General features: G+C 36.6%; 1 protein-coding gene across 1 annotated transcript in view; it reads right to left on the bottom strand.

The window, feature by feature from the left end:
- ASCC3 (activating signal cointegrator 1 complex subunit 3) overlaps positions 1–21,520 on the bottom strand; it is a 281,105-nt gene that overhangs the window by 16,113 nt on the left and 243,472 nt on the right. The window contains exon 37 of the mRNA XM_056342568.1: positions 6,245–6,469. Coding sequence (XP_056198543.1) covers positions 6,245–6,469 — 225 coding nt within the window. The remainder of the gene's footprint in view (positions 1–6,244; positions 6,470–21,520) is intronic.

Below are 21,520 nucleotides of genomic sequence, written 5' to 3'. Positions count from 1 at the left end.
CCTACGAGAGACTAATGCTTCATTCTCCCATCATCATAAAGGTCTCACTGATGTATGCAAATTATGACCTTCCTAGCTGCTTTGTAAGATTCCTATCCCTGTATTCATCTGTTAGCCTCCATAGTAACATTACTGGTATGATTAAAACCAGGGAAAGGACAAGTCACTTACTGTCTGCATTTAGTGGAGTGCAACCCTTGGGTTCTTACTGACTTTTTTTTTTTTTTTAATAGTATTACAGAGATAAAAGCAGTTATGGAATGTGATACAAGCAATGTAAACTTGGTAGGGCATAATGCAACATGTTCAGAACTTGCTGAGTCCCAATATCCAATTTATTTTCAAATTGATAATTAATAAATTGATATTCTCTACTATGCTAGTGAATGGTAAATACAATAAAACATTTTTGATAAAAATCTCTTGGCAAGAAATCAGAGTTTCCTAACATAAACAATGTCTTAAAGACAGCATTTGTTCCAAATCTTACAGAAATCTACCAAACCTGTGAAAAATATAGCAGCATCTCTCTCATAATGTATCTCCCCTCTTTAGAATTTAAAATCAGTTTCAAAGTAGTAATGTAAAATTTTGTCAATAATTAAAATTTTTTGAGTGCATTCACAAGAATCCTTTTCAACAGCAACAGTTATTCCCAGTAACTTTCTCCTGAACTTTTAGCCCCATAAGGTTAGCATTCAGGAAGCTCAGCTGCTGTCTAACAAACTTAATTAATCAAAAAGTCATTTCCGAGCTGTAACTATGAGTAAAAGTGCTTCAAGTGTGCTAGCAAGCCTACAAGTTAATCAAAATGCTAATGCAGTACAAATTAAAGTTGTGATTAACATTTCACAGTAGCTGCTTAAGTGAATTGATCACACAAATGGGTTAAGCATTACTCATTTCCTCCAGCCCCAACTGGGAAAAGGTTTGTCATGGGTGGGGGAGGGATTATATATAAACAGCACCAAATCATCATTAAACTGTCACCAAGATGCTTCCATACACCAGTTCACCAGTTATCCACAGCAAGCAAAAACCCCAACAGCACCGCCACAAAGGTAACCCTCCCTTCTCCCACATACACACCTATAAAACACAAGCGGGCAGCAAGTAATTCCACCCCAACATGTCTGGGTACTTTCATTACAAAGCTCTTCATTGCTGTTTAGTATCTATAAATAAGCATTACTGGTCAGTATATGCACTACAAGTTTTTTGATTATTCTATTACTCCCACCCTCCTAATGTGAAATAATAGCCATCCGACCATGAAAACAGCCAGTATTTAAGGAACATTGCAAACATGGTGCTACGGCTGGACTGTTACTCCATACACAAAGAATACATGTAGTACCTAAAGAGATACGGCCTCTGCTCTTCGCTGGTTTCTGAATAATCCTCTGCGTTCTCAAGTTAATTGGATTCTCTTCTCTCCCTTCAGTAAAGCTGCCCATTTTTTTATAGTTGCCAATGCATCCGTTAAACAAAACAATTATCTCTTTCCCTGGGCACCTCTGGGCAAATCTTACAGACACAACTGTAAAACAGGCCATTCCTGTAACTGCTACCACCTTGCAGCAAGTGATCGGCACACCTGCGCTAGCAACGGACAATGTAAGAGCTCAGAACACACTTAAGATCTTTTCCATTTCCTCACGGGCAGGAAAAGAAATAACCCAAGAGGTATGGCTCCCCGAGGCAACAGTTTTAGTGGCTGTTACGAACTGAGGAGGTTTAGGGAGGACAGGAAGTCCAGAGCTGAGGGACGCTCTCGTTCTTTTAGTCCAGAAACCACAGCTCGGGCACCTCTGCTGTTTGCAGCTGTGTGGATATGGCCAGAACATACCTTCCGTGTGGGAAACAGTAGATACAGCTCCCACCATCAGTCAGAACAGTCTGCAGTTTAGTAGAGCAAGTGTTTTGCACATAAGCTAGCTCTGGAAAGGCGGCTGAATGGGGCAGCATATTTGACCACTCTGAACTTGTACCACAAAACTGATTTTTATAAGCAGAACTGTAGCAAAAACTGCAATTTAAACAACGTCTTTAACTATTTTAGAATGGGTAAAGCGGTGTTACACACATGATCGTTCAGCTAAGGAAATGCAGTGCTTAACCCAAAGAGTTTTTTCTTTTCTGTCAAAATTAGATGCTCCAGAGGAGTAACATGATGGGGAACAGCAGGCCACCAGTGACAGCATTACAGGGTCCTCATTTTGGGGGAGTGTATGTTTCCTCTGCAAACTAGTCTTTATTCTGCAGTTTGGAATCTGACTTCATGTCCATCTTCTCTCAGTGCACAGCTACCCCACTGAGATGCATTTAACACATCCATAGGTAAACACTTCTCAAAGGTTAAGGCTGAGCTCCATGGCAGTTCTACTCCTGGCAATATTAAAATATTTTATCAACGATTATACTACAAGTGGAGGCTTGTGGCCAATCCCAATGCAAAGCCAGCAACTGTCACATTATTTCCAAGAACAGACTGCCCTGCTGAATGTGAGACTGACAGTATTACTGCCTCAATTATCCATTTCAATTAATGCAAATATAGGCAATAGTCTTAGATCAGCAGAGTAAGAACTGATCGCTGAACACACAGTCACAAAATATAAGGCTTGAAAAAAGAAGTAAAAAAGAGATTAGATTTATTCTGTTTCACATACTCTTAAATCAGAGATGGGAAAAATAGGAAAAAAAGGTGGGGTGCTGTCTTTACAATAATAATTATATTCTATAAAAATATTAGACAAATAATTTCATTAGAGGTTTTATTCTTTGATGTTCTTCTGCAAGAAGTGGACAAGTGATTTTGGGCAGCTACTGGACTGCTCGGTACCATCTTACTGACATCTCTGTCTTTTCTCGGTAAAAACAACGCAGAGTGCTAGGCTTGAAGAGAACATGTAGTCTACTGTAATAGTATTAAAGGTAAGAGAGGCAAATAAAAATTAAGGGCCTTGACCAAGGTCACATAGGAAGTCATGGCAGATTTTTTTGAGCCATGGGAACCTTCAGTGCTTTATCTATGACAGCCTGCCACTGATAAACTTGTTAGTTTTTGACTTGAGGTTTTCAATGTAGAGCAGGGACATTCGTTCAGTCTAGTCAATGCCTCAGTGGCCATTCATTACAGAGATGGGTGTGGGAGCAGATAGGCGTTCACCTTCCAGAAGGTTACTTATTGTTAGTCCCCATATTTCTGCAGTAAAAGGGAAAGAATTCTGTATTTCACTCTGGGTATACAGATACTAAATTTTTTCTTGCTATAAGCTCCATCTATATCTAACAAATGCTAACTATAGGAAAACTGTAACAGAATATATTTCTTCCATTTTCTATGTTAACAATCACATTCCTCTATTGAGCAGCACCATGATACGACTCCTCACATTCTGTTAGATGCTTATGACTTCTATCTTTCATCATGAGTATAAATGAACTGAGTTCTGACATAACACAAAACTTCTAAGACACTTCAGGAAAATTAAAGAGTGGTTGCCTATTTTTTTTTTATTAGAAGAGAGTGAAATCTCACCTGAAATCCATCAGCTACATTTATCTATGTGATGCTGTTAACACAGTTTTCTGACTGACTGCTAACACCACACAGCCTAAAGCCACCAGCAATGAAAACAGCCCAGAGGATATCGGAGGAATGAATGGGAGGACACAACAGGTGGGGTGCAAGAGGAACCATTGGAGACAAGGCTGATTCAGGTGAAAGACAGCTCAGGAGAGTGGAGAAGTTTAATAGTCTGTGATGGAAAGGCGCAGTTTTTTTTTAACTTGCTTACATATCATGGCTCGCGATGGCAAATCTGCCCTGCAGAGGACCTGGGACGGAGGCCTGCTGTACATACCCAGATACAACCACAAGCCCTTTGAAAGATCTTGCTTTCTTGTAACAAAGAAGCACTGATGATATGAAAAGTCTGTCATTCACATACTCGTCAGCAAAAATAAGTTTATGTTCAGGTCACAATTTGAAGGTTAGCTATACAACCTTAACAGCTAAAGTACTTTGTAAGTAAATAAACAAAAGTTCAACATAACTCAGAAAAACCAATTCCCATCTCACTGCTGAATTTTATGTTTGGTGGTGCATGAGCATGTGTTCACACACACAGAACACCACCCACTGAAATGTTTATCAGTGGACCCTTCTATGGTTCAGTTCCTTTTCCCAAAACATCTTTTTTTCCACCTCTGATGACCCAGAGTTCATCAGCAGGTCAGTGCTAAGGAAAAGGTAACAACCAGTATGGAAAGTGTAACCCTGTCTATTGCTTAGATTCTGGGAACTTTAACCTCCATTTGGAAAGCGTGACTAATAAGATGGAACAAATATGCTCCCAAGAGATGTAAACCATGTGCCAACTTCAAAATAAAAAAATGCTTGCACGTTTTTTCTTCTTTTTTTGTTGTTTTTGTTTTCTTGTTAAGGAGGAACTTTTTTTTCTTTAAGACGACAGTATATGTTACATTATGTAGTAGTTAACTGAAGGCCAGAGTGCCAAGGCCGAGTATGAAAGAGTAGTATTCTGAATTCTACTTTGGTTTAAAGGCACTGTTGAATATTTTAAGGTTTTTTCTTCTGAGTGCTTATTGTTTCTGAAATACCTATTATGCAGTAACAGGATTTGAGAATAAATTTCTTAGCAAAGCAGGATAAATATTGAGCAAAATAATTATTGAAAAGAATCTTTAATTTAAATTTTCTTCCAAATATGTAATTACCTCCCAAAACGTTAATTCCACAAATGTCTAAATGAACTTTAGGTATGTGATTTCTTTGAAACAAAGGTGAATTTTCTCATGTGACACTGTTCTTTGTTAATAACTGAGCATTACGAATAACCACTGTTCATACATTGAAGCTTTCAGCACCATGATTTTATTGATTTGAAATAACTGGAGTATGCAGAGTGCATTCAAGCACTGCTGGTTGCCAAGTTAAAGACTGCACAGCAATAACATCTGTGGCGTTACTTGCTTCTTACTATTCTTAGTTTTAGTTTGCTTTTTTTGATACTAGCATTAAAAGCTTGTAGTTTTTGCTAGTGTAAGGTCAAGACTCATCCAAATCACTGGACACTGAATTGCCCAGGTATTTTGTCTGTCTAGAGCATTGATTAATAATGTCCCGTAGAGTGGTTTTACAAACTGGTAGGCTTGACACAATGATGTTTGAGGTTGCCATATTGCAACAGGCTTCAAACAAAACCAAAGCCTCATTCTGCTGGTTGACACACAGATCACTGAAGATATTAAAATCCGAACAAACAAAAGCAAGGAAAAAAAGTAGGATGCAAGAATGATTGTCCCTATTTTACAGATACTGAACTGAGGAAGACAAGAACAGTTGAAGACTACCTGATCTTCAAGAAGCTATATATGAGTCCTTGTCCAGTTCTGCTAAAGAGAGTATCATTCCCTTCTCACAGAACCAGGGGATGGGTGTTCCCTGCATCAGCTAGGTCTCACCCTTCCTGCTGTAATGGTAACTGTGTTTTCCAGATATTGCAGCACTCTATTCCAAACTCAAATCGCTGCTTTAAAATTCTTTTGAGGCGTGCAGCCGTGCATGTGATCGCTTGTTACTAGTACTCCATAGTCAGTTTAGTTTCTGTGGGTTCTGACAATGGTGCAACCATAAAAGTCACAAGCCTCCAGACCAAGTTGAAAAACTGTGTTTAGAAGTGTGTTCTTTGACTCTGTGGTAATTGGGAAATAGTAGACATATCTTTTCACAAGCCTGAGAAAAATGCTGTATCTCATCCAAAATCACATTTCAAGACATATTTTATTTATGCTTGGCAGTGACTACAGCACTTTTGGGTGCTGTAAAAATAAAAGTACCCATGGGAGACAGGTTCTTGGGGGATCAGCATAACAATCTGCAGGGAGCACACTCATGCAGGAATGACTTAAAACATTCCACAATACAGAGATAGAAAGCTCTTGCATATGAAAGAAGGTGAGCCCTATGGCAACAGATGCCTTCAACCAGAGTACCACAGTTTTTACCATGTTTGTTTACCTCCAGTTCTGTAGAGTGGGTATCTTTATGGGCATCTAGATCCTTCCTAAACATACCGTGGTATCATACTGTGTGGTACCAGTCCTCCACAGGACTGCACGAAATCTTCAGGCTCTTCTATATTTAAAATATTACAACACACTAACAATAAGTAGTAAACCAACAGGAGTTAAATACTGAAATGCATTACTATACCTGACATATTCTAATTGCCTGGTCCAGCACTGTCTTTGTATCAGTTGCATAATCTGGGCAAGGCAGCATGGCATGACTGAAGTGGGCTTGCAGCAGGAGATGTGTTTTTGTGTGTGAACTGTCAAATGAATGGGGATTGACTTCAATTGGAAGATGCTTTGCCAGTTCACTGTTCATCTGATCTTCATTGTGTCTTACAGGTAGATCTGTGTACTCATCAGCATTCTTGAAAAGAAATAAAAATAAAAAATTAACTATTGTACTTAACTTCAGAATAATTACTATTCCTTACTGAGACATTAAAAGTATATGCATTTAAATTACTACAGTTAGATTTCATTGTTAAAATAGCAATTTTACTGTCTGGAAAGTGTACTTATTTATCAAAGTGATATGTGTGGGAAAACAAAAGCTAGTAAAATATTCACAAATATTCACAAAATTATAGGTTTTAAATTTTTTTTCACATAGATGATTTCATCATTAGAAAAGAAGAAAATAAAAGCAGTGAAACAAATACATTCATTGGATGGACTCAGTATTTTGAGATGACCTACAGATTGGTTGGCTTTCAAAAACATTGCGAAGTTAGCCATAAAGAAGTCAATAATTCACATTTTCAGTTTTCAAGGTATCTACTTTTCTCTCTGTATTCAAAACACAGTGAGTTTGAAATAGCTCTGGTAAGGTTCTTTTAAAATATATCTTCAATATTTTGAGCAGTCAGTGTCTAAGCAACAGACGATCAGCAATCAAAGCAAAGAGCAAAATTGTAGGCAGGTGCTTAAAACTATCCTCTGTGCTCCAGAGTGGGCCAGTACCATTCGTGCAAAAATGAAAGCTGTCTAAGAACTTTCTCACTGTTGCAAGAAGGAGCTGCACAACATCAGGTAATCTAAATGTAGTTATGAGTAGCAACACCCTTGGGGCTGAGAGGAAGAAGTATGACTGTTCTAGCAGCCAGAGCAGAGATGTTAATTCTCCTGCTAGGGAAATCCACTGTTTCTGAAAGAAAAAATATTCAACAGAAGCATCCTAAGAACTGTAACTTAGGTTGAAGAGTCAGTTCTATGACTTAATTGGTAACTTTTTGTCCACAAAATCCTATTGTGAATGTATGCATACATATTGTTTGGAATGATCTTTATAAAGTATAAAACTTGCAAGTGAAGTAAGAATTTTATAATATGTGATCTTTTCCCTCAGTAATTTAAGACAGTGTATTTCTTTTGCCATAAAATAAAAAGTCATTTTGGTAACCCAAAGGGCAATGTCTTTCAAACTATGGGCTTAGCAGAGACCACTAAATTAAAGTGTTCATGGTTTTATATTCCTCTTAAACTATAGATTTGTTATTATGCATTTTAGTCTTCAATCTCCATTCAGACTTCCTGCAAATCCGTATTAAAGAAATATGCACAACAGTAATCAATGCAGAGTGAGGTAAAAGAAAAATGGCAATCTTAGAACAACTGATAGAACTATCTAATTGACTTCAACGTACCCTATCTGCTCATTATTTAATATCCTAACCCACAGAACACACAAATTTTTTGACAATTCCTAAAAACAGTTAGATAGTTGTTTTTCAACCCCCTTGAAAACTGACAGCACAACATTTTCTATTTTCTTTACTGGCACAGTGAAACTACACCTTTTGTGTATTATTTTGTGACATAAATGTAAAAGGAAAGGTAAGTATTAGACAATTTAAGCTTTAGAAAGAATATCAGAATGTCATCAATTTATATCATATCTCAACTGCAGATTAGAACTGAAGATTGACTAAAGACAACTGCTGCTTAATCCTGGATGTCTCTGCTAGATCTCTTGTGAAAACTGGTCATTTATTCTCTGAACCTAAGGTCACAATCTTTTTAAGCCCTATAGAAGGTTGCATGTTTGCTTCACTCTTTTTATTTAACTGGCTTCTCCTTCAAAGATATTTTAAGGAATATTTACCAAGGAGATTTTTTTAACTTAGTTTCGCTTTGCAGTTAAAAGTAGCAGAAAGAAGAAAGATAGCCAAGTTACTCCAGACCAATTGGTACTCCTGAAAATGCATTTTCCTTAATTCTTCCCCAGCATGTTTTATTTATCTCCAAAACACTCCTCTTATTTTAAACAACCTGCCTACTTAATTTCCTGTTTGTGATCATTGACTGTAAGTAAGTGAGATTCATTTTCTTATCTGCATCATGTAGGTAATTAAAGGAAATTGAGAATGGGTAGTGAAGCTTTTATACAACTGAGAATGAAGCTGAATGGAGGGCACTGAGGTCAGCAGAGTCCATTATATTTTTATGTGAGAGGCCAGTATGTCTGCCCTGTCCTTGTTTGCTTAGTGTAGGCTGGACTGACTACTAACTGCAAATCTGTTTCTCTGATTTGCCCAGCTGTCCTTGAATAAAGACATCTTCCATTGCAAAATGTTAAATGACAGTGATTGACAACTCTGTGATGAACTCTGCTTGTAACCCCCTGCTACTGTTTTCAGGTTGCAGAAGAAAAGACAGAATAAAGAAACATCCTTTGTAATCACCTCAAATAGGCCCTGCTGTTCACTCAATATTTTTTCATTTTAGTTTTCCTTTTCATTGTGAATCTCAATCTGTTCTGCAAAGGCTATAGCTTCAACTGTTCCACAAAACATATAATATATACTATTTTAGTACATTCTATCTGAATACTGTTCTTACTTCCATGGGTGAGGAAACAGATCATATTACGTATCAATCATTAATCTTCATTCTAAAGTCAAGAAACTTAATATGAACTTTATAGTTAAACCACAAAACACTGCTGTGCATTTTTCACTTTTTCTTCTGCTAAATCAGGACTATTGCAGCCCATGTGCAAATAATATGTTTACAAGCACCTACACAGTTAAGCATAACTTGGAGTATACCAGGAGATAACTAGGAATTTTAGCTATGGGTTCTGCAATCATGCATTTGGTAGTCATGTCACATCTCTTCTATAGGTCTGTAATGGACTTTCCCAATAATGTCTTCTTTTGGGCATTAGAGACTGCTGCATCATTTTGAGGGTGCAAACCTACATTTTGACCTGTTTGTGATGCAGGGTCATATAGGAAACAGCCACTTGCTTTGCCAGTGAGAAAAGTCAAATGTAGACTTGCATAAACTCGTTAGTTACATTTTACAAGGCCAATGGGCTATTCTAATAATTTAATTCTGTTTCCTGCATAACAGCAATCACAGAATCATCTTGGAGTTCTGTCTGCAACACTGTGTTCCAGATATGCAGCTTATCATCACCCTTTATTTGAATTCCTAGCATTGTTCTAAAAGTAAAGAACTCATTCCATTTTAAAATGTATCTTTTGCATTTTTCTGGTACTATGAGGCATTTGAGGAGTCAGACTGAACTAAAATTTAAATAAAGTATCCAACATGGTGAGTACTATGCTCCACAGTGTTCACAGGGTTAAGAAAAAAAATCAGATTTTCTTTCTACCCACAAAATGTGTAAGTTTAGCTGAAATTACTGATTTATAGTGAGAGCTGAACTATAAACTTATACCATATGTAAACTTTCTGAAATATTTTAAATCTCAAGTAACTACACCTCATCATCTGTCTACAACAGAGAAGAGGATACTTGTGGAGCATAGGCAGAAAAGGGATCAAGGTGAGCAACCACAGTAAACTTGAATATTTTAAGTTCAGTTCAGTCATGGGAACGGTAAAACTTGTAAAGTTAATGAATTCTAGACTATAAAGAGCAGTTGATTAATTTGTAACAATGAGGGTCTAAACCAAACCAAAAATAGTTTCTCACATTCCAGAGTTGAAGCAGTAGTCTTTTCTTTAGCCATGCTGTTACTGAAACTACCTTAGAATTGACTGCCTGTAAGTTCCTTTTCTTTATACATGTACAATGAACCCAAACACACCATATTCTCAACTTTGATAAACCTGCAACTTGTTTTGCTCTTTTTCAAGTTTCTGATGTAGAAAGAAACAAGGAAAAAGCGTTCTTAGGAAATTTGATACCAAAACTAACAGTTAAGCCGAAGTATTAAAAAAAAAATCTTGCAGTAAACTACTACTAAAAGTAACTACCAGAATAATAAAAAAGGAGAAAAGATGAAGATCATTTTTAGCTAATACAGTAATTGCATCCTCTTTACCTGAACCTTGGCTTAAATTACATAAAATTCTGGTAGTCTAAGTACTGCAGAAATCATACATTTGTGCATAGAATGATAAATAAAAAATAAGCTGCAATAAATAAATGTGGGTGGTTTTTTACAGCCTTTCTGCAGTTAACACTAATCACACATTATGAAGTAAATTTTAGTTCTCTGCTATGAGAAGTTCAAAGGTATGCCAATATGCAATTTATTTTCCCAAGTGAAACCAGCATATTTTGATCTTTAAATAACTGGATAGGCAAATATAAGCTCAACAATAATATTATTATATAATTGGCTTTTCCTTTTGTTCCATTGTACAAAGTGCTACGGAGTATTTTAGTGCAGTGTCCTGACCTGCCACTTCCACATAGTGCTACAGTGTATAGGAAGTAGCTGGACTGCAATCTTTAAAGCAGTTTGTAACTGTCCTCATTTGGGTGATATCTATGGTATCCTTACTATAGGATAGAGAAAAGTAGCATGTTCAAAACAGAGAAATAACAAGCACTGATAGTTTGTGAGTAGCTAGGTAGCTGAATAATGTCTTATAACAGATTCACAAACTCTGAATTTTTCTTTGAGGATACTTGAACTTCTGTACTTAAAAACATCTGAAATTATTTCGGTTTTTCATATATACATATATGTACATGTCTCCATTCACATGCTGACAAAAGTCTCATTTGATTCTGTTAACTGCATTATAAGGAAAATAAAAAAAATAGCTTAACTGAAGTTCTCAAGTTAATCTTCCTTTGCCCATGCTCTTCCCAAGAGCACAGAGCATATAATGTGACATAATAATGACACAGGTATATATTACGAAAATAATTTAAATTAACCAACATATTTATACTGTATTTTATCATCACATTTTCAAGTGTGAATTTGATATATAAGCAAAGACATTAAATTTATACAGATGCATCCTGGCAGGCAGCTGGAACACAATCAAGCTTACATTTACTCAGAAAACAAATAATTGTGAGAAAACATGTGCTTTAAAAAAAAAAAAATGGTAAAAAGAAAAAAAAGCCCAAACTGCCCACATATTAAAAGTTGTTTTTCAGTCATACCAAAAAGTAAAGTAGACAGCAAAATGGAATTGGAGAAGTACTTGCTAGAATTACTGCTCTGAAAATTGTATCTGTGTTAGGTATTCCATTATAAACTCCTATTTTGAGGAGTTTACTGGTAGCTTATAAATGTATATGCTTTGGTCTCAGTTTTACAGGACATAATTCAAACTTCCAGAGTTTTAAATGTTTGGGTGTTTTTTTACTCTTAGATATAAAAGATCTAGGATATTCCAGTTAAAGACAGTTCTAAACATATGTTACTAGTTATAAATTTTAAGAACAAACACGATGCATGTGTTCAAGATTCATATTATAGACAAAAAGAAAAAAAAAAAGTAATTTCTACCAGCTTATTGAAGCTGCTACGTAACACAGGGCTATTTATATTGGAAGCCACCTTTTAGACAGCAGACACTGGCACAAGGCCTCCTCACCCTGTTTTATACTTGTAAAAATATACTTTTAAGACAAACTTTGCAGAAGTGACATTCCAAATTGTTAGGGCAGCCTGGCAGGCTCCTCTATGCAACAGAGCAGGCTGAGGTTTTGTAGGGATCTTGAAAAGGGGCTAACATGATGCAGAAGAAGAAAACAGAAATTGTCAGGCAAGATTAGAATACATTTCCTGCATGATACTGTAATTCATCACAGAGACCATTTCTAAATAAGCTCCTTGCCTTCATATACCATGCACCATCGCTCCTTGTCAACTGCATGTGTATGGCAGCGCCACCAAAGGGCACCCGGCGTATCCGAGCCAGCCCTGCAGCCCAGTCCTTTCCCACGGGGGCTTCCCCGCCGCCCCCTGCCAGGGTGGGTGGCTGGCAGGGAGCCAGGGCAGGCAGGGCAGGGCAAGGCAGGACGCAAAGCCCCTGCCGGGCACAGGGTCAGAGCGCGGCCCCCGGGCACCGGCTGTCCTTGGCTGCCGAGAAGGGATTCTCTCTCTGGCACTGGTGCTGCGCCTGCCCTGACTCTCCGCTCCTGCTTGGGTAACAGGAAAATGATCTTGCCGCTTCCCTGGTACTCCATCAGCGCACTCTCCACTCTCTACTTTTGGAAAAATGACAGGAGGAAACCAGATAGGTGTAGGGTGGAAAGCAACATCCAAGGGATAAGGGCCGCTCAGTATCTTCTTGAAACAAATACTAACTCTTTTTATTAGTTAATTAGTGGTTAATGCATTTCCAGAGATAAAAGATACGTCTCAAAAAAAGAAATACAGAATTCAAATTGTAAAGTTAATCCAATAAACTAGGTAGGAGCAAAATAGTGAGGCTGGGCTACCCTGGGCTCTGTCTCTAGATTTAAGACTTATCAGAGCAGGAACTGGAAGTTTCCAGTTCAGCATGAGAAACTGAAGAGATGAAGTTGTAAAACCCAGTAACATGCAAGTAGGTAAATCTATTATCTTTTAAAAATTAATTTATAACTATCTTTCAGGATTTAAAATGGGCACATTTCAGTAATGGGACCTACAAACGTAGTTTATAAGACCATGAAAGTTAAAAGCTCTTATAGTACTCACATTAGTGATCAGAGAAATCATACATAACTGTATTCTCAGACTTACAACTTTAAACAGACAAGTGTTTGATTTTCACTTTTAAATAGCTGCATATGATAAAGACCACACATTTTACAATTATAGACATCATAAAAAGTACAAGCTAGGGCAATGAAACAGTTGAGTGATCACTTAAAAACACCCTGAAGGGTTTAGATTTCACAAGTTCACCTCTTACTTAAAACATCCAAACTACAAACTACTGATGACATTCCTGATGACCAGGGGTCAGGAGTCTGAAAGACCTTTGCCACTGTGCACAGAGCAATAGGAGGTCAGCAATATTAGCTACCAGTAGCAGAGTGACCTGGCAGATCTGGGAACTTCTAAAGTACAAAGTTAAATTACAGACCTCTGCTTCAGCATAGAGTTGCTAAAAGAAAATGCAAGCATGCTAGCACATATGAGAGGGAGGATTATATAAAATAACAATAATTTGACATGGGAAAAAAGTTCTTAGGACTTCTATACTAACTTGAAAGTCGATTTCCCTCCCCCCCCCCTCCCCCCCAAGTTTCTTAAGCATATCAGAGAAGCTAGGTATCAGTGTACAGAAATATACAGTAACAGATAATACAGTCATTATAATTGGTTTACCAAATAGCAAAAAACATATTTATAGAACCATTCTGTTTCAGAATAATTTCCTTTTAAAATTGCATGCATTCCTGAAATACATCGAACCAAGGAATGAATTCATGATTTTAAGTCTTAACTCTCACAATCCATACTTCATAAAGTTTATGATTACAATTATAACTCAGTGCTTCATTTTCCTCCCAAATGTGTAAGTACTTTCACAGTATTAAGCTTATACAACTTTCATAGAGGTGGCTTTAGTTCACTCTCAGTTTTTTAAGTTAAATTATTGATTGTAAGCAAGCTGGTAACACTTGCCCCGTCAGTTTAAGGAAAAATAAATGCAAAAGAAGACTAAAGTAGGACAAAAATTAGAGAAAACATCTGAAACTGGTATGGCATACACATTCTTCACCTACAGCAAGTTACTCTGACCATAGCAAATAAATATAAATGGAATGTCATAAATTCCATTAAAAAAGTGAATTATAGTGAGAGAATTACTACATTTTATCACTGGAAATGGGATTGTTGAGATTTTTGCCTCTCCAAGATGCCAGACTTTTCCCATTACTTTTCATGAGAATGCTTTGAACCTGCCCATTCTGAATACATTATCATCACCCCATTTTTAAAATCTCAAGACCTAGATGGGGCAGTGACCCACAACTTTCTTCCCTTGTAATCTCTGGTGACATTACAGGAAAGATGTAAACCTGACTTTTTGTGGCCATACTGAAACTAACTGTATTGCACTAACACAGAAAAGCTTTTCAGTGTGTGAACTCAGTAATGTGCTAACACAAAACTGGGATAATCTCTTGAGTGTGCATTCAAAAGTCTGATTGCCATGAGAAATCTACTTCAGTTCTATTTGGACGTTTGTCCACAAGCTGAGCTTGGCTGAATCAGCTGGCTCAACTGCTGATTGAGATGATGATAGCAATAAAAACTGGAATAGCAAATCTTGGCACACAGCTTTCCCTGGGAAAGCGATCAGTCATTTTCCATCTTTGGCTTTGATTCTCCATTGGGATCTTCCAGTGCAGAGCCCAGACCCAGGGAAGAAGTTAACAGATCTCTGCATTAAGTTAATGATGCTTTGCATGGGAGACAGGAGTAAGCACTACTAGTTCTTTATGTGAAATGGGGCCCATACATACTGTATATGTTAATGGCAAGCTGTAAAAGCTCTGTGTGTTGAAAACCGTATTTCAGATCTGCTGACCTGTGGCAGCTCCCCTAGCGGGGAGCCACAAATGCACACTGCTGCATTTTTGTACTGGATTAAATTCCAGATCTAGACTACTGTGTGACCAGAGACAAAAGGGAATAAAAAGTTCACAGGCGTGAATACCTGTCATCATGTGGTGAAATGACTAGCAGCATCTGTTCAAGAAAGGCTCAAGCCAGAATAACAGAAGAACAATACAAACTGGCAGAAATGTATGGAAACTTGGAAGGTGCCTACATGCACAATGCCTTTTCAGCAAGCCAATGCTACTGGTCTCATTCTGAGCACTTTTAAATGAAAATAGTTTAATAATAAAAAAAACACAACTGTAAGAGGAAGTGACAGCTGCTGCAAGTAAATTTCAATAAGGGTAGCTCCCTGCTGATAAAAACTGGCATATCTCCACTCATTTCAGTGTAACTATGTGGATTAACATTGCTTGAAAATCTGACCCAATGTTTTGAAGAACTCAAGAGCTACAGGGTAATGCAGAGATGGAAGACGCTGATAATTATAAGGCTGAGGAAGAGAGGGAATCACTGAGGAAACAGAAGTCAGTAAAAGGAAAAATATTTGAAGTCTATTAAATAAATAGACTTATCTGTCAGTATTTTAGTGTGCTTGATTTGAGGAAGTTGTATCAACACTTCTGTCATGAATGACCAGAGGTCTGATACAGTGAGTAACATGGCAAAAATGCCTTGGACCACACTTGACCTTAAACAGAACATCCCATTACCTGAATGAGACATACCATGCACTACTAGGGCCTATCTAATCCTTTTTGGATAGCAAGCGATAATTTTTGTTGGTGATGTTCACTGCACACACATTTGTGAGGATACTGTAAACTCAGGTTCCTACACAAACTTCTACCATGTATTTTCTACCTGTAAATAAAGGCATTCATCTAATGTACACTATAAGAGCTGTATTAAAAAAAAAGAAGAAAAAAAGAAAGATAACTGACGATTAAGAGTTGCAGATATTTTGCCTCTGATGTAAAGTTTTAAGAACTTCTTTTAAAAGACAAAAAACCCAGAGATTTTCAGTACCAGATGTCTAGGAAGATCCCATTTGGCTTTGAGCTACTTAAATTTGCAATCATGTATTTATACATCTAACAGAGCTTCTGTTTCCCCTAGAATCTGAAAATTAACTAGCTTTGTAGCATCTTCCTTGATCTGCCACCCGTGCCCTGAGGATTAGAGACTCCACCTGAGCTTGTTTTACAAGCATAACAGAAAAAATTAATCTCTGCTGGCAGCGATCCCACTGGGATACTGATGAATAATGATATCCCTCTTTTGCTGCCCTCTCAGTCCACTAGAAAAGCCACTCTAACCCAGCAACGTGGAAACCGCTGAAACCATTCCAGCTGTGGATTAGCAGGCAGTCAAGCATCCATCTGTTCTGTGTGAATCAAGAGAAAGCAAACATGCATTCTTATAGCTAAAGAAGTATTAAAAATTAGCATCTTATATGACTGCATATAGTAAGTATTAAGACAATCATATACAAAAGAAAAATAATTATCTACACCTCATGTTGTTTACACTTGCTTGCTGTCTTAAGCAAATGATAAAGAGTTGTAATTCATCTCATTAAAATCTACAGAATAATGTGCATTCAATGATATAGTATTTTTTAGATAAATTTTCATAATATTGTAGGTATCAGTTATACCTAAAAATATTTTGCAAGTAGACATGCATATATACACTAAATAAAGTGAACATAGTAGCATGCCTTCACCTTGACAGGAGAAGGATTTGAGAGACCTGTTGTGAGAGGAATTTTAGCCATTTTCTCAACTGCAAAGGTGAAAGCAATAGACTTGAGTTATTTTCTCTTTCTGAAAACTAGCAGTTTGAACAATCTCTGCTGGCTTGCTAGTCTTTTCCATTAGAAGACAGAAAGGAAAGGCAGTGGAAAGTTGGCATGTGGGCAACCCAGTCAAACTGGTGATGTCTGATTTGACTCTTCCATAGGCAACAGGACGATGATCTACTACAAATTAAGGAAAGCTGTATTCAAGCATCATATCAGATAAAATGACTTAGAAAAGTGTGCAATTTGACAGTTTTCACGTACATTTTCAGTATTTTGCTGGATGTCTGGCTCACATTCATTAAGCTTCAGAGGTGAAGAAAATCTGCAATCATTTGTTCTCTAAAAGCAAGCTTAGTATGCTATACCACATTTACAAAAATATATTAACTTTTTCAAATGCTAAAGAAAGTTTTGGCTTTTTGATATCAAAAATCCCACTGCAATTTCTTCTAACATAGGTATAGGTAGCATGAGCTACCTAAGTAACTGTGAAACAAAGCACATTGTAAATATTAGACAAATAATAGGAGAGGCCAATTTCTTAAAAGTTAATTTGTGATAATATAAAACATCAACATTTAAAACAAAATTCAACCTGCTAAAGCTAGCCAGGTTAAAAAAAATCAGGGGAAAAAAAAAGAAAAGAATGAGACAAAGAAAGAATCTAAATGTAAATAGGAAAATACAAGTGTCAGATACTTCATTAAGGACTGATCAGTAATCCTCTTATGTCCTTTTTTTTTCTTCTTTAAACTACTATGCTAAAGGAACAATTTATTGGATACCAATCTTGTATGATGTAATTATTTCAGCCAAACCAATCATTATCCTGAAATTTCTGTTCCAATCAGGGAACAAGCTACAAAATGCCTTCCTCTTTCTTAACAGTTTTACAAGTCTGAGCAATAACTTCTCTCCTGACAGAAAAACGTTTGTGTGTCTTTAAACAGCAGTTAGTAAGGCTGAGCTGGCGTCACTAAGTGAACTGAATTCTGTGAAAACAAATTCATCAGCAATATAATTGTAACTGTATAATTAACAGTGTAATAGTATAATTCTATCATAAGTAAAGGCAATTAACTAGAAACCAGTGAAGACAAAAGAACTGCAGGCTGCAGAGGGCCCAAATCTGCCTACTGCACTTTAATTACAAATTGGGAAGGTCAAAGTCGGTAGAACTTGTACTGACTCCCTAAAGGCACACCAAGCTTGTAAGGCTGCCTTCTGGAGTACTTGGGGCATGGGAGCCCACGGCCACAAAGCAGTGCTGTGTGTTATAGAATGTTCAGCTTTATCTTAATAAAGATGTAGTTTAGACCTTCAGTTGTGTTTCAACAGACACAAACGTTATGTCAACAAATACATTGTATATTTATTTGAAAGTAGAGTCATATGACATGACTAGTGAAAAAGTGTCATTTAATTTTCAGTATGAATACTTCACAAAGTATTGGCTGCGTGTACACAACTATGCATAGTTTGAAACCTTGCATAATGATGATGTCTACAATTCTAACTGCCAAGTGGTAAGAAACTTTTGTGCTGAAATCAATCAATCAATAAAAAAATGGTGCATGGTTGAACTTCCTGCAGCTTTAAGTAGTCAGCTAAAAGAAGCTTGCTATCACTGAACTTGCTTCCAGCACATATACCAAGGACAAGCACTGATCTGCCACAGATGGCAGCCAGCGTTCACATTTTTAACTACAAGACCAGGACAGTATTTGTATCTGCCCTAGCAGATACAAGTGCAATAGTTTCCCAGCTCATCAAAATATATTTCATTGGTATATGTGAGCATTTTGCTGCTATAACTTCATCTATAGCTCCTGTTAAAGGAGTTTATTTCCACATTTTTCTGACAGAAACAGTTACTAAAGGAACTGTTTGAAATGGGGATACAGACCAAAGCTACCGGCTTCAACTACGACATATACACTTCTCCAAGTTTTTACCTCAGATGTTGCACTATAATAAAAAAAATTCAAAAAAAAGAAACAAATTAAAGATACTATATTATTTCCAAAATAACAGTTCTTGTCTTACGGTCTGCCTCATGAGAAATGTATTCAAACCTTTAGCTTCAACTTTAAAATAGGTTTTGTTTTAACTTTCCTGAGTATTGACTCATTTTTTTAAGCTGGCAAGTAATGTCAGAAGTTGAGTAAACAGATTGGACGGAAAAAAGAGATATGTTAAACAGAGATTAGACAGTCATGTGTATTGGAGATGGGAAGGTTTTATATTTTGTGGTTTTGAACGTAATTCTTTCTTATTGATGCCATAAAAAGGAAAGACTTATGTTGTGTTCAGTTAGCTGTCAGTGGTGGGCATTGTCATCTTGATTTACCAACTGATTGTGCTTTTCTGGAGAGGCAGGCAGCATATGATGCTTTCAAACTAAAAATCAAACAATCATTTGGAAAAAGAAAAATAGGAAATAATTGTGTCATGATGCTAGAAAAAAATTACTATATTCAAGTACTACAAGAACATTAAAAACTGCTCCATCTACTGGGACCACAGAAAAATCAAGACAAATTTAATCTGTGAGTATTCATATGTGTAAGTACTCTTTCTGCTAATTACAAGGTATTTTGAATATACTGGGTATAGATGACACAATTTAGATGCTATTAAAATTCACTGTAACATTTTGTTTTATTTTCATGAAGCCAAACACAATTTTCAAATTTAGACAATTTTATTAAATACACTATGGTACTATCTAGATGTTCCAAGTGGGAACTGAAGCACAAATGTTTTAAATACTAAAGTCCAGAGAGTATAGGCCCTATAAAAGTTAAGGAAATGATCCTGGAAATGCCTCTATTTAGGATGATGTTTATGCACTGAATGGTCCTAGGTATGGATTTATTGTGAAGAAAAGATTTAATGATAAGAGGTAACAGTTTTCTCCTGTTACAAGGGGTCACTGAAATATGCACAAGGGCTGAGGCCTGTTCCTATTTGTTGAGTGGCCACAGCAGTCATGCTCATATTGTTGAGAATTCATGATATATGTGAAACCAAATATGTAAGTTCTTTAAAGGTTAGCATGTAACATAATTAATTCTCATCTGATACAAAGTTTATGTAATAAGGTGTTTTCTATTCTTGACACTGAAATGTCATATTTAAAAAGAATAACACAATGAAGACAGTCTTACTCCACTTTTATTATGAAGAAAATAATAGTAGCACCTTTATTTTCTTCTAAATTAAATGTAAATTTAAACTGGAAAATGACTGACCTAGGAAGAGTGATCTGATTTTTTTCTGAAATGGCTATAGAACGGTACATCAGTTTTATATAATACCTTAAAAAACCCCCGAAGTAATGCTTTCTGCCATGGCTTGCAGAGAAAATATTACACAAAATAGCTCACATTAGCTTGTTCTTGGGCAGTATTTTTGTAACTTATTAACTCCCCTTTCCCTGGCATCTAACTGGAGACCAGTTGAAAAGGTGATTTATTACTAAGTCAAAAATCTTTGTGGCAGCTTTAAGGTAGAATCCTGTTGCAGAAACAGTATAATTTTTGAATGAGAGTGTAAATACTCACAATGACTCGCATATTTCCCTGGTTAGAATAGGATGTGCCAATGATGATGAACAGAAAATAAAGGTATTGGTTGAGTTATTTAGAATCTCATACTGCAAATACTGAATAGGTAGTGAAAGACAGACAAGACATAAATAACTTTCGGCTATGTATCTTGAAGAGTGCCTGTTTCATGAATCTCCTCCTTCGACCTTCCAAATCTGCTACTTCAGGAATGCCAGATTTTCTGCTGAGTTCCAAAATACTTAGTCTAATACAAGCCAGTGTAAGAAAACCATGTCAATTACTGGATAGAAATATAGGGAAGAGGTATGTGGATACCAATTTGATAAGCCCATGTTTATGTCACAGAAAGGTGGATATGTATGCCTTGCTACAACACAAATAACCATGTTGTGCTGTCCCTAAGCTCCCCAGTTAGAAAGAAACCATCGCTTATAACCAGTTTATATGAAAGACAGTAGTAGGCACAAGAAAATCAACCAGTTCTTTCTTGTAGGTAGAACTCAAAAACAAAAATAAGAGACAACATGCAGATAAAACAAGGGATGAAAAATGGTAATGTTCTCTCCTTCACTGTCTGGTATGAACAGATATGATGAAGCATTTGCTCTGTAAATAAGAATATTAACCAGATGACCAAATAAGTGCAGTAACAAATCACCAAAAATCATGAAGCTAGTGGATCTAGCCAACACAGACCTGATTAATCATCAAGACAGACCTCCTTTCTTCAAGGTACAAAAAATTGTACATTTGATTTTAAAAATATTTGTGGTGATGCTGCTTCAGTACAGAAAATTAAAAAAATATACCCCAAAGTATCTCTTACTATTTTTTACCTAGACTTCTGTTTTAAACTTTGCACCTAACTTTCAGAATAAAAGGAAACAGTCTAGGTACCACAGGGAAATCCAGCCTGTCAGTAATAATTCATGAACACTTTCTCATCAATAATACTTAATGCAAGAAGCACCATAACTCAACAGTGATTAAGCTCATTTGGATTACTACTGTCTGAAGCACAGTTAGGGAAGTTTTAAAGAAAGCTCTATGGAAAAGCATCAAACATTTTCTCTCCGAAAAATAGCAGGGTCACTAGCACAAGTCAATTACAGAAGTAACTGAATCTGAACTTTGCCTGTTAACTGCAAACCTAATGCACATTTCACACCTCCAGTACAGATTTACTGAGAGGAAAAGGAAAAAGCATGATTGTACCCCATCTATTTGTATCACTTACTACTGTATACTTCCAA

The sequence above is a fragment of the Falco biarmicus genome, chromosome 6, assembly GCF_023638135.1.
Source record: "Falco biarmicus isolate bFalBia1 chromosome 6, bFalBia1.pri, whole genome shotgun sequence".
In the NCBI taxonomy this organism is placed as follows: Eukaryota; Metazoa; Chordata; class Aves; order Falconiformes; family Falconidae; genus Falco; species Falco biarmicus.
Note: the sequence above shows the minus strand (reverse complement) of the source record. Positions and strands in the feature narration are given on the sequence as shown.